Here is a 13711-nt window from a genome sequence, read left to right as displayed (position 1 = left end):
TTAGTTACCCTTGGTAGTCGTTCTCAATTCTTTTAGTCCCGAACCGGACTCAGCTGGGGGACGGGGCATGCCCTGCAATTGCTGCAAATGGTCTACGCTCATCAGCAATCCACATACCAGCTACCTAAGGTGCTTAGGCGAGGGACCCATAAGTGACAAGTGCTGGATCTGCAAGTTCTTTAAAGCTGGGACGAAGGAGCACGATATCTGTCTGAAAGCGCTCCTAATGGAGTCGGCCCTCACTCCGGCAGCGGTCCGACTCTGCCCCGAGCCCCGCAGCTTCCGTGCACAGTGCTCCGCTGGCACCGCCTACAAACTGGCAATGATCCCCCTCCACGACTCCGGTCAAGAAGCTAAAAAAGACTGTGAAGGGAAGCTCTCCTACCTCCCATAAGGGAAAGGAGAGGGCTGGGGGCGAGCCACGACCCGTGCTGGGCAGCTCAATGCCTCCTTTGGGTAGTCAGGCCCCAGCTCAAGTTGAGCAGTGCAGCCCATCCCATACTTCTCCTGCAACTCCAGATAGCGGCGCAGGCCCTCGCCAACTTCAGGTGCCTTTGACGCCCAAAGCCCTTCAAGCAGCTCAGGAGATCCTGGTGCTCCTAGTGCTGTCCACATCGGCTCCAGCGGTACCCCGGTCTCGGAGGAAACCCGCGCTGGGACCTATGCAGGAGTCCCTGCTTCAGCTGCACTGTTCCCCATCGAGAGGGACGTTCCGCCACCCAAAGCCGTCACACCTCAGGACTAGAGAGGCAGACTCAGCGGAGCTCTCTTTGGTCTCCGCACAGGGGGCACCGATCGAGGGACTTGAGATGTACCTCGCTGGTAGATTGGCGCAGACCTTCTGAGGCATACGCCATCTGGCAAAAACTCCCGGACCGGCCCCATCCGTCTCCAAGGGCCTGGTACTGATCACGGAACCGAAGATCAGAGATCACTGGGCCGTCATCATCTGTCTCTTAGCAGTTGGTCACCCTACTTGGGAAGATCCTCCCTGCAAGCGGCCTGTATTAGCTCCCGGTCCTGGTACTGGTGGAGTAGCATGAGGCGTGGATCGCTGGGTCTCCGATGCAGATCCACTGAACACCGTCGGTCCCTGAGATCCCAACCAAGACGCCCGTCTCACTCGGACAGGTCAGCTTTGGGACACAGTGACCGGCACCAGTTGGACAAGAGCCAGCGCTCCACCCAATCTTGGTCGCCTGGTACCGACCGCTCCATTTATACCTCTGACGTGGAGCTAGGTTCCCTGACTGCGGGACAATCCCTGGTACCTGCAGTTCTGCCTACATCATCAGCACTGAAACCTGTCCCATGGCCCCAGGTGCAGTAGCTGGTGCCATGGTACCTGTAGAACCCTTGGGGGTTCACCCAAACTTCCCAGGCTGCCTGGTCAGCATCGAGAGCCTTGGAGAAGCCAGTGGTCTCAGTATCCCATCCCCCTCCGGTGCTCGAGGCTTCGGGGGGTAGGACCCACAGGTCCAGGAGGATCCAGGGGAGCAAGCTGCTGGACCACCAATGGAAGTAGAGGACACTGCGGCACCAGCATCATCCTCATCGTTGCCAGAGGAGGCTATCACAGGGCCCCCTCACCCACTTCCGCAAGATGACGCCAAAGCTCACTGGGAACTTTTGGAAAGGGTTGCAATCCAACCTGGGGCTTCAGGCAGAGGAACTGAAAGAGCCCTCGGACTCCCTGTTCGATGTCCTCTCCTCCTCGGCTCCTGTCAGGGTGGTCCTACCCCTTCATGAAGGGGTTTCCAAAATCACTAATGCCCTGTGGCAGACCCCCTCTTCCCTGGCCCCTATCTCCCAGAGGGCTGAACGCAAGTACTTCGTGCCAACCAAGGGGCATGAGTACTTATACTCCCACCCAGCCCCAAGTCCCTTGTGGTGGAGGTGGTTAACCACAAAGAGAGGCAAGGACAATCCAGGGACACACACCAAAATAAAGACTCGGAGAGGTAGGATCGCTTTGGGTTTAAGATTTATTCGTCTTCCAGCCTTCAACTGAGAGTGGCCAACCACCAAGCCCACCTTGGCCGATGTGATTTTAATATGTGGCAAGCCATGGCCAAGTTCGAAGGGTCGCTCCCTGAGGCTTCCAAGAGGGAGTTCCGAGTGATCCTCGATGAGGCATGACCACGGCCAAGGCGGCCCTCCAGGCAGCGTCAGATGCCACTGCTGTTGCTGCCAGAACCATGGCTTCTGCTATCTCCATGCTGCGAGCCTCTTGGTTGTTCCTCTCTGGGTTGTCCACCGAGGCCCAGCAGTCAATGCAGGACTTGCCCTTTGACGGCCGAGCCCTATTTGCAGAGCAAACAGACAACAAGTTGCATGGCCTCAAGGACTCCCGCACCACTCTGAAAACCCTGGGTCTTTACGTCCCAGCCCCGGCACATAAACCGTTCAAACCGCAGCACCCTCAGGGCCAGGGCAACTAGCCATGGCAGGACCAGCCCTACAAACGAGCCAAGGGCTACAAGTGCCATCTGAGCCACCCGCCTCCAGCCTAAGCTCAGTCGGGCTCGACCCGTACCAAGCAAGGGGCCAAACGGTCATTTTGAGGGTGCGCCTGAGTGCGACCTACAAGACTGTTCCCCAGATCCATCTGTCCCAGTGTTCTCCAACCGCCTTCCCCCTTTCTCCCTGCTTGAACCACTATAACCTCTGACCGATGGGTCCTCAGCACAGTGGAGCAAGGTTATACCCTCCTGTTCCTTTCTAATCCCCCTTCCCACCTGCCTTCCCCATCCCTCTTCATGGACCCCTCTCACAAGTCTCCTCGTGCAGGAGATAAAAGGGTTACTGCAGCTGGGTGCAGTGGAAGAAGTTCCTCTTGAGTACAGGAACAAGGGGTTCTATTTGTGGTACTTTTTAATCCCAAAGGCCCAGGGCGGCCTATGGCCCATCCTGGAGATACGAGACCTCAACAAGTACTTAAAGAAGCTAAAGTTCCGCATAATTTCCCTGGCCTGTATCATCCCGTCCCTGGATCCGGGAGACTGGTATGTCACCCTTGACTGAAGGACGCATACTTCCACACACTGATCTTTCAAGGACACAGACACTTCCACCCTTGGCTCCATGTCCAACCTGTTCATAAAACTTTCATTTTTAGTTGCTAATACTTCGGCCAGGAGGGTGAGTTGGGAGCCCTCATGGCAGACCCTCCTCATACGGTTTTTCACAGGAAAAAGATATCCGTTCATTTCCATTCTAAGTTCCTCCCCAAAGTTATTTCTGAATTCCATGTCAACTGAAGTATCTACTTACCTTTCCTTTTTCCACAACCCCACTTTTCTGCCTAAGAGAAAAGACTTAATTCCCTTGATGTCGGACATGCCCTGGTGTTCTACCTTCAAAGGATCAAACCCATCAGAAAATCACCAAGACTACTTCTTGCCATAGTAGAAAGATTGCAAGATCAAGCAATATCCTCTCAGAGAAATTCAGTTTGGGTTTTCAGGTGTATCATTGAGTGTTACCGGTTAGCTTGCATGCCTCCTTCTGACACCAGCAGGACACGCTCCACGAGGGCACAAGCTGCCTCTACAGTATCCCTGTAGGATATTGCAGTACTAGATACGTGCAGACATTACGTGCTCGTTCAGGCCTCTGCTGCAGACGCAACAGTAGGAACTGCAGTACTGCAAGCATCTTTTCTGAGGGTTTCCTCTCACCCCTTCCAATCTGAGCACTGCTTATCGGTCACCCAGATGTAGACTACACATAGAGACCAGCACTTGAAAAAGAAATGGAGATTTACCGGTAGCTGCAAATTCTTCAAAATGTGTGGTCCCTATCTGTATTCCGCTACCCACCCTACATCCCCTCTGCTTTAGATCCTGTTCGATTTGTGGTAAAAAGAGGAATTGGAGAGGTGTGAACCTGCACTGCCTCTTATACCCCTGATTGGGAGTACAAGGAGATCTACCACACGTGTGCAGGTCAACTGACGCTGTCTGTTAGAATTTCCAGACTCAGGTTCATGGCGTGCATATGTGCCCATGTGTGGACTACAGATAAGGATCACACATCTTGAAGGACTTCCAATTACAGGTAGATAAACTCCATTTCAAAGTTGTTTCAGGCGAAATGTAGAAGGGATAAAAATGAAATATAGGTCTGTCTAGTAATTTTATTATGCAAGTATTTTTATGTATTTTGAGTACTTAAATTGGTGTCTCTTGAAAAAGTATGCTACTTTCTTTTCTACTCTTCATTGTTTCTTGTTTTATTCAGGCTTTGGAATGGATCCATGACAATGGAGAGTTTTATTTATCCACGCATACTTCCACTGGTTCCAGTATCCATCACACTCAAGAGCTTTTAAAAGAACATGAAGAATTTCAGATCACTGCAAAGGTAAATAAAGAGCAACAGCAGGTGTATGGCCAGCTTCACCTTGCTGTATTGGCTCTCTTACCTGTTTCCACTTGACATGAAATGAAACACAAAATTGCTGGTGTTACCCTACGTTGACAAGACTGTGGTGACCTCGCTTAAAAATGGAGAAAGATAACTTCCTTTCGAGTCCTCAGCTTGGTTGGTTTTCAGATCAATCTGGAACTCAACTGGAACGCAACTCCTAAATCTTATTTTATGTTAGCAAAAAGCAGTAAGGCTTATTATGTTCCAGTTTGTGTGCTTCAAAATACTGAACACTTTACTAATGAGAAGATAGCACAAGATGAAAGATTCAATCATTCAGGTATGGCTCTTACCTAGAACAACATATTGTACTGCAATGTTTCTAGGCAGTGGCAGGCTTACTTCTCTGCACACTGTGGCCACATGGGACCCAGCATCACAGGTGCAAACCTAACATTCCAGGCACAGGACATTTTGTTCATTATTAATTGTTGAACTCTGGCACAAGTAACTGCAGCAGGGATTGGTTTCCCTAATTTCCCTCTCCTGCTCCCCATTTTAAAAGCTGCACTTTGTCTACACCTCTTGGCTCTCTGTCCTGTGTGGAAAAATCATGGAGCCTCAAGCTGGTAAAGAGGTGGTGATCAAAGAAAGATAGCTGGAAATGCAGGATGTCATGGAGGAAGGAAGGAGAGACTGGTCACATTATATATGGAAGGACTAAGCGTGCCTCTGCACACCAAACCCACTGTCCCCTCAAAGACTTGGTCCAGCCCTCTTAATGTTAAACTTCTGCCATGCAATGCTGCCTCTGTTATTTTCAGTGGCAGACAGCGGGTAGTGTGCGCATTTTAAAGTACCATTTTAGTGCAACTTCCCTACACATTTGTAGCCATTTGCCAGGAGGATGCGTTGTCCTTAAGTATGAGCATAAGTCTTTGCAGGCTCAGGGCCAGTGTTTGTATTGTGGTAGTACCTAAAGACCTTAATAGGGCTCAGAGCCCCTTGGTGCCAGGAGCTATAGAAACACCTGAGAAGACATGGTCCTTGCCCTAAAAGCTTACCTTGCAGAACTGATATTCTCTATTTCCAGTCAAGAGAATTTCCAAAGGTTTAAAGCATGAGGTTTTTTGCTGCTGTTGAAATAATAAAGAAGCAGGCAGCACTTGCTGATCTTCTTTTCCTTGCGAAAAATTATGGTATTTAAAAACACTTGGGTGGAATAGAAGGGAGATGATGGAAGGTAACACTTATTCAGTTACCTTCCATCAGCCCTCCACTTGTTTTTAATAATTAATTATACAAAACGAGCCCTCACATTATAGGTACTTGGCCGTAACTTTACTTGGCAGTATTTTCCTGTTGTTTTTCACAGCAAACCAAAGAGAGGGTGAAGCTGTTGATACAGCTGGCTGATGGCTTTTGTGAAAAAGGGCATGCCCATGCAGCAGAGATTAAAAAATGTGTCACAGCAGTGGACAAGAGGTACAGAGACTTCTCTCTGCGCATGGAGAAATATAGGACCTCTTTAGAAAAAGCCCTGGGGATTTCTTCTGATTCAAATAAATCGGTGAGTGAAATTTCTGCATGTTTTAATAGGCAAATAAGCAAATGCTTTAACATAGCTCCTTGTAGCTGATCAGATTGGCCATTGTTTTTCCATGTCTCCTCCCTTAACCATTTTCCCTTTTCTCCTTAATACAGAGCAAAAGCCTGCAGCTGGATATAATCCCAGCTAGTGTTCCTGGATCAGAGGTGAAACTGCGAGATGCTGCTCATGAGCTTAATGAAGAAAAGCGAAAATCTGCCCGCAGGAAAGAGTAATGCAGTCTTTACAGATATAAATATATAAATTACTGTTAGTGAAGCAACTGTCATATTTTTTTACTTCAAGATTTAGCAAAACATTTTAAATAGGAATGTAGCAAAGGAGAGCTCTGTACTACCCAGAGTGTACCTTCCATAGCCTTGCACAGACATATTCATTGCCTTATTCCAATTTTGGTTCTTCACTATCTGGGTTTAGGAAGTGTTCAAAACCAAGCTTAAAATGAGGATCATTTTAAAAAAAGAAGAAGAAGAAGAATTGGTAGAAATCCAGAAAAATTCACGAAAAATAAGTGGGCAAGGAGGGAAATAGTAGCAGTGAGGGTAAAGTATTTGCAAAATACGACTGTTAAAATAATATTAAATAAGTAACACAACTCCATAAAATGTCGATTTTTCCTGCTCATGAATAGTAGCAGCTATTGCTCTTTTTTTATCAGTTGAATATTAGCCCCATGCTTCTAATGGATCCTCTTCTCTCTCTCTGTGTTAATGGTCTTAAAATCCTTGCTGCATCATCCCTCCATTTTTTTTTTTCCAATGTAAACTTTGCTAGTGTTGGAAGCCCCTCCCCCAACAAAAAGTCCTTCTGATGCTAATTAATCTCTTATATGCTTTTCTTGTAATATTGGAAATAGAGTAAGTTCATTGCAATGGAGAGAGTGTATTCTGGTTAGTGGAAAAGCATTATCCTGTGATCTAGCAGGCTGCGATTTGATCTTTCATTCTTTTGTCATTTTTAAGGTTCATTATGGCTGAGCTAATTCAGACAGAAAAGGCTTATGTAAGAGACCTCCGGGAATGTATGGATGTAAGTGTATATTTTATGGGACAAGGTTTCATTACGTATATCATTTTGCTTCTGCATTTCTTTAGCAACCAAGTGGTGTTAGTTTATCATCACAGGGCCAAATTCTGTGCTAATTTTTGCCTCCTGCTAACTTGCTGGTGTCAACATAATTGCACCAGGTGTCAGCCAATGGAGAATTTATCCCATGTGCTTTATTTTTGCTCATTTTCATTTACAGTACTTTATTGCTTTTTGCTCAATAGAAAACATTTTAATGGTCTCAGAACTGACTATCCACTTCTGTTGGGTTTTTGGTCAGTTTGTTTTGTTAGTAGCAGAGATGAGCCTTTGTTAATTCTTTCATTGTGTTTATCACTTGTTTCAGGACTGGCTGACTCTCTTTGAATAGAAATTCAGAGAGGTTCCATGGAAAAGTGCCCAGTAATTGTTAAACTCGAGCAAGTATGCTCAGCAGTAGCTATTACACAAAATGAAAACTTCTGGAATCCAAACATGACCTTGGTATAATACCCTGAAGCACTGTTTGTTGTCAGGAATATTGCATATTTGAAAAGATTAAGTCTCAAGGAGCATATTTGATTGTCACTTTCAGGCCTTGACTTTTTTTAAGCTGCACAGTGTGTAAAGCTCCATACCCCAAAATCAATTAGAAGTTGTACTTTCCTGTACTTCTCCCTTTGAGAATGTTTACTTACAAATGTCAGAAACTGCTACTGTTTGGAAACTTGATTGCTTTTCATGTGCCTTTTTCCTTCTGGTCAGACGTATCTGTGGGAAATGACCAGTGGCGTTGAGGAGATCCCACCTGGTATTGTAAACAAAGAACACATTATCTTTGGAAACATGCAGGAAATTTATGAGTTCCATAATAAGTGAGTAACTTAGCTTCCATGCCTATGTTTACTAGTAAAGATTAAGTGATCACTTCAGGTATTTCCCAGTCAGAATATTGTGTATATTGTGGCAAGATGGCCGATGTTTATATGGTGGGTCCTGAGCTTTTCTTGGAGAGAGGCTAAGATGTCACCCCTTGCCCCTGCTCTTGGGTGCCAAGGGCCCCGCTACTAGCCCGGGAAGGTGGTAGAGGAGGGAAGCAGGGGAGGGGTCTGGGTTTGCTCTTCACTCTGAGTCCCAGCCCCTCTCAACCTCTGCGGGTTTCTTATCCTCATCCCCCTTAGATGGGGTTACCCTCAGTCCTTAGGTGCTGCGGGGAAGGGAGTCTCCCTGTACTGCTGGGGCAGGGTCTCCCTTACTTCAGTGTTCAGGTCTTCCAAAACTCTCAACACATCTCCAAGCTCCAGTCTTCTCTCCTTCCTCCTCCTCCTCTGACTGCCTGAAGCAGCGAGTTTTATTTGGTTCCTGACAGGGTTTAATTGACCACAGGTGCTCCAATTAACCTGTAGCAACCCTCCCTAGTCTACAGGGAACCACGCCTTAATTAGCCTAGGGCTTATATGTTTCCCCTCGACCATTCTACCATTGCTCCCTGGCCCTCCTGTATCACAATATAAATGAATAAAGGACGTTTTGCCACAGCAGTAGCTAAAGTGTCTCCCTCATTGTTGAATTACTTGCTTCCATTATAGCATTTTTCAGTAAATAGCTATGTAATTCCATTTAAAATGACCTTCTCTGTCCCAGATATGTCTACTAATCTTGAATTTTTTAAGAAGCAATTTGAACGCTTAAGTAAAGTTCTAGACTGGTTGATTGCCTTGAAGAGATGGACACCACTGATTCTACTTAGCACTGGCAGTGGTTGTGTCAGGTTCATCATGTTCACCTGCCAGTGGGCTCATTTCTGACTTTTAGAAACCACTGCTAGTGGGAGGGGGTAGTTCAGTCTCTTTTTCTGTTGTTCCTTGGCCCTACTGTGAAAATTGCCAAAAAGGATTGCCATTAGCACTGGTTACAAGGAGTTTGATATGGACACTTGTTCAGTATACCTTTCTTTTAACTCTTAATGATTCAGAAGCATTATGTTTAGCTAGCCTTACTCACATTTTCCTGTTGTTTGTTACATGCACTTACTGCATCTCGTGTTAAGTTCGATTGAAATCTTTTTGAGTGACAGACCACGTAAGCCTGTGTGTTTGTCTGTTGCCTGGCTTATCACCATCCAGACCCTGATGGGTGCTTTTACATGCTGTTGTAATAGAAATAATAATAATGTCTAGCAGAGCTACCATTTTGTATATTATCTGAGGGATTCACAACAGCTATATTCTCTATATCCACAAGGTACAATAGCAGTGTGCACTATGCCGTATCAGTAGTGAAAAATCTCAGACTTAATAAAATTCATACCAGGAACTTAGATCAATAACAAATTACTTTGGCTGTGAAAGGGATAGTCTTGCAAAGAAAGCCACTTGTTGATTACTTTGTATGCACCTGTTGCTGCCCTTAAGTAACTTCATAAATAATCTATTATGGGTATAGATAATGGAGGTTTTTTTCCCTTCATTGATTGGCTTTTTTAAGGGTGCGGGGGGGGGGAGGCTTTTATTGCTGGGGCTGGCCTCCATCTCTTTTTCTATTTTTTACTGACATTTTAAAAATTAAACCATTCGTGGGGCTTAGGTGAGAGGACACCAATTAGCCCCTTTCTGAAGGGAACAGCAACAGTTACTACAGTGAGTAGATAATACAGCAGTAAAAGAAATATCAATACAACAGTATTTATCACCAACTATTTAAAATCTGTGTTGTTTGAGATGTGGTATTTATAGGGTCCTGGCACCCCAGATTCTCATCCATTCATAGTATCTTGATCCAGTTGTCAGACCATGCTGTTGGTATGAAGATCCTCTAACAATATATCTGCTTAAACTCTAAATAAATGTTAGCTGCCCTAATGAAAACATGCCATGTTCCTTTTAATGGTGTTCTGTTTTTCTCTACCCGTAGCATATTCCTAAAGGAGCTGGAGAAATACGAACAATTACCAGAAGATGTTGGGCACTGCTTCGTAACTTGGGTAATGAAATCCTGGTTGGTGTTAGAAGTAACAAAGGAAATCGAGAGCAGAAGGAGATGGAGACTTTCATTTTGTGTAGTCTTTTTCTTAATTAGTGGATTTGTAGAAGTACTTTTCTTCCTCTTGGAGTAAACAAACTATTGACTTGAATTAAAAAGCCAGTGTCTGCCAACAAATGCAAGAACATGGCTCCCACTGAAATCAGTTTGAGTTGCGTGCATACACCGGAGGCAGAATATAGCTCACTTAACTATAAATCAACTTTCTCATTCCTTTTTATTATTTTGATTGTAATATGTTTAGAGCCCTGCAAATCTGTGGATATCCACTGACCATGTTTGCGGATCGTGGATTGGATGTGGATACAAATTTTGTATCCGCCCAGGGCTCTAATTAGGTTGTGTATTTTCTCACAATGTTGGGTTGAATTGGAAAAGACTCCCCTGTAGTTTGTCTGGTTTCAGGCAGTGGAAATGCTGTTTCATAAGCTGTTTAAATTTGCATTTTGTTCTGCAGGCAGACAAGTTTCAAATGTATGTTACATATTGTAAAAATAAGCCAGATTCTACTCAGCTGATATTGGAGCATGCAGGAGCATATTTTGATGTAAGTACCAGACTCTTTGTGTATATATTAAAAATATGGATGGGTTGTTATTAATCATGCAGTTCTAATTACATTGGAATGCCTAAGAAATTGGACATCTACTAGTAACACCAGATAAACTCTCCATAATTAATAATCCTACAACACAATGTCAGTTAAATCGAAGAACTTTTATGTTTCTGGTGTCTAATATATAGTGTTTTATTGCTATTTTAGTCCCCTAACAATCAATTAAAATATAATTTTAAACAGTTGCTATTACCTATCAAAGGAATTGGAAACATAGCAATGGTTGAATATCTGTTTTGAAATGCAAACAGATTTTAGCAACTAAAACTCACATATAAAACTACAGTTTTAGAGACAGATGCTGCATATTCTAACAACGATGAATTTGGTTCAGTTTGCTTGCACTGAATCAAGACTAAAATCTTGGACTAGCAGCATAAAAATGTATATTAACAGTAACCTGCTTATATTTCTTTTTAATGTACTGTTCAAAGCTGCTGTAATCAGGGGGAAAGGGTCTCCTGCCTATTGGTTAGCATCTACGGTAGCTGTTGCCCCTAGTGGGTGTGGTTCACACAACTCCATTGAATGGATACAGTTCTCAGGGCAGCAGCTCCTCCTAGTGGATACAGGGTAGAGTGGGGTAGGGAAACCAGGTCCTTCCCACTACACCAGGTTCCAACCCAGGGCCCTTTGAGGCTGGTTTGGCTGCACACCTGTCGGCATCTGATGTCTGCCTCAGGTTGACTTCCCTGGGTCACTTTCTACCTTGGCATGCACCCCATCCAGCCACCGCCCATCCCTGGGAAATATCACCTTCTGAGTTTCCAGCCCTGCTTCAGTTGCTGGGTGCTGTGGCTCCTCCACTTCCTGGTTCAGTGTGGACTCAGCTCAGGTCCTCCTGCCTTCTTAGAATCATAGAAGATTAGGGTTGGAAGAGACCTCAGGAGGTCATCTAGTCCAACCCCCTGCTCAAAGCAGGACCAACCACAACTAAATCATCCCAGCCAGGACTTTGTCAAGCCGGGCCTTAAAAACCTCTAAGGATGGAGATTCCACCACCTCCCTAGGTAACCCACTTCAGTGCTTCACCACCTTCCTAGTGAAATAGGTTTTCCTAATATTCAACCTAGACTTCCCCCACTGCAACTTGAGACCATTGCTTCTTTTTCTGTCATCTGCCACCGCTGAGAACAGCTGAGCTCCATCCTCCTTGGAACCCTCCTTCAGGTAGTTGAAGGCTGCTGTCAAATCCCCCCTCACTCTTCTGCAGACTAAACAATCCCAGTTCCCTCAGCCTCTCCTCATAAGTCATGCGCCCCAGCCCCTAATCATTTCCGTTGCCCTCCGCTGGACTCTCTCCAATTTTTCCACATCCTTCTTTTAGTATGGGGCCCAAAACTGGACACAGTACTCCAGATGAGGCCTCACCAATGCTGAACAGAGGGGAATGATCACATCCCTTGATCTTCTGGCAATGCTCCTACTCATACAGCCCAAAATGCCATTAGCCTTCTTGGCAACAAGGGCACACTGATGACTCATAACCAGCTTCTTGTCCACTGTAATCCCCAGGTCCTTTTCTGCAGAGCTGCCTCGTAGCCAGTCGATCCTCAGCCTGTAGCAGTGCATGGGATTCTTCCATCCTAAGTGCAGGACTCTGCACTTGTTCTTGTTGAATCTCATCAAATTTCTTTTGGCCCAATCCCCCAATTTGTCTAAGTCATTCTGGACCCTATCCCTACCCTCCAGCATTTCGACGTCTCCCCCCAGTTTAGTGTCATCTGTGAACTTGCTGACTGTGAAATCCATCCCATCACCAAGATGTTGAACAAAACTGGTCCCAGGACCGACCCCCTAGGGCACTCTGCTTGAGACTGGCTGCCAACTAGACATTGTCTGGCTGTTGATCACTGCTCATTGAGCCCAACGATCCAGCCGGCTTTCTATCCACTTTATAATCCATTCATCCAATCCATACTTTAACTGGCTGGCAAGAATACTGTGGGAGACCATATCAAAAGCTTTGCTAAAGTCAAGCTATATCGCATCCACTGCTTTCCCCATATCTACAGAGGCAGTTATCTCATCCTAGAAGGCAATCAGGTTGGTCAAGCATGACGTGCCCTTGGGGAATCCATGTTGACTGTTCTTGATCACCTTCCTCTCCTCTTCAAAATGGATTTCTTGAGAACCTGCTTCCTGACTTTTCCAGGGACTGAGGTGAGGATGTGACCAGTCTGTAGTTCTCCTTCTTCCCTTTTTTAAAGATGGGCACTATATTTGTCTTTTTCCAGTAGTCCAGGGGAATTTTCAAAGATAGTGGCCAATGGCTCTGCAATTACATCAACCAACTCCCTCAGCACCCTCGGATGCATTAGAACCAGGCCCATGGACTTGTGCATGTCCAGCTTTTCTAAATAGTCCTTTACCTGTTCTTTCACCACTGAGGGCTGCTCACCTCCTCCCCATACTGGGCTGCCCAGTGCAGCAGTCTGGGAGCTGACCTTGTCTGTGAAGACCAAGGCAAAAAAAGCATTGAGTACTTCAGCTTTTTCCACATCATCTGTCACTAGGTTGCCTCCCCCATTCAGTAGGGGTCCCTCACTTTCCCTGACCACCTTCTTGTTGCTAACATAAGCAACCAACTCTTAGCCCAGAGCTGCACCTTAATTCCCCTCCCGTCCAATGAGGGGTTTATACACCCCATCACAGCTGCTAATCTAATTATGGCACAGCTTGCTTTTATATGGAGGTTCCTTACAAGGTATATGTGATATCCATTTGAGACAAGGGCATAAAGGCAGCAACTGCTTCTGGACTTTGAGCACCGAACTTCATTGAGGACTCATAGTTGCCACAATAGAGGACTGAGATTCCCTTTCCAAATGTGACCTTGGTTAAAGAGTGCATTTGTATTTAAACGCCAATTATGGTGCTCCCTCCTACGTATGTACTCTGAGCCATCACTAGTGAAATGGATACTGGGAAGAACTGTTTGTGCAAAGAAGAGAAAAAAGGGGCTTGTGATTTAATCACCTCTAAAAAAAATCTTTACAGGTATCTGAACTGTATACCAAATAACTTTCACTAATGCCACCAACAGT

General features: G+C 45.4%; 1 protein-coding gene across 3 annotated transcripts in view; it reads left to right on the top strand.

The window, feature by feature from the left end:
* Positions 1-13711, top strand: part of TRIO (trio Rho guanine nucleotide exchange factor) — a 399978-nt gene that overhangs the window by 255286 nt on the left and 130981 nt on the right. For all 3 annotated transcript variants that reach the window (XM_074945021.1, XM_074945022.1, XM_074945023.1), the window contains exons 21-27: positions 4243-4365; positions 5747-5941; positions 6076-6191; positions 6943-7009; positions 7772-7881; positions 9920-9989; positions 10506-10595. In XM_074945021.1, the coding sequence (XP_074801122.1) occupies positions 4243-4365; positions 5747-5941; positions 6076-6191; positions 6943-7009; positions 7772-7881; positions 9920-9989; positions 10506-10595 (771 nt within the window). The remainder of the gene's footprint in view (positions 1-4242; positions 4366-5746; positions 5942-6075; positions 6192-6942; positions 7010-7771; positions 7882-9919; positions 9990-10505; positions 10596-13711) is intronic.

The sequence above is a fragment of the Natator depressus genome, chromosome 2 (assembly GCF_965152275.1).
Source record: "Natator depressus isolate rNatDep1 chromosome 2, rNatDep2.hap1, whole genome shotgun sequence".
Classification (NCBI taxonomy): domain Eukaryota; kingdom Metazoa; phylum Chordata; order Testudines; family Cheloniidae; genus Natator; species Natator depressus.
The sequence above is the reverse complement of the archived record's forward strand: the minus strand, read 5'-3'. Positions and strand labels throughout refer to the sequence as shown.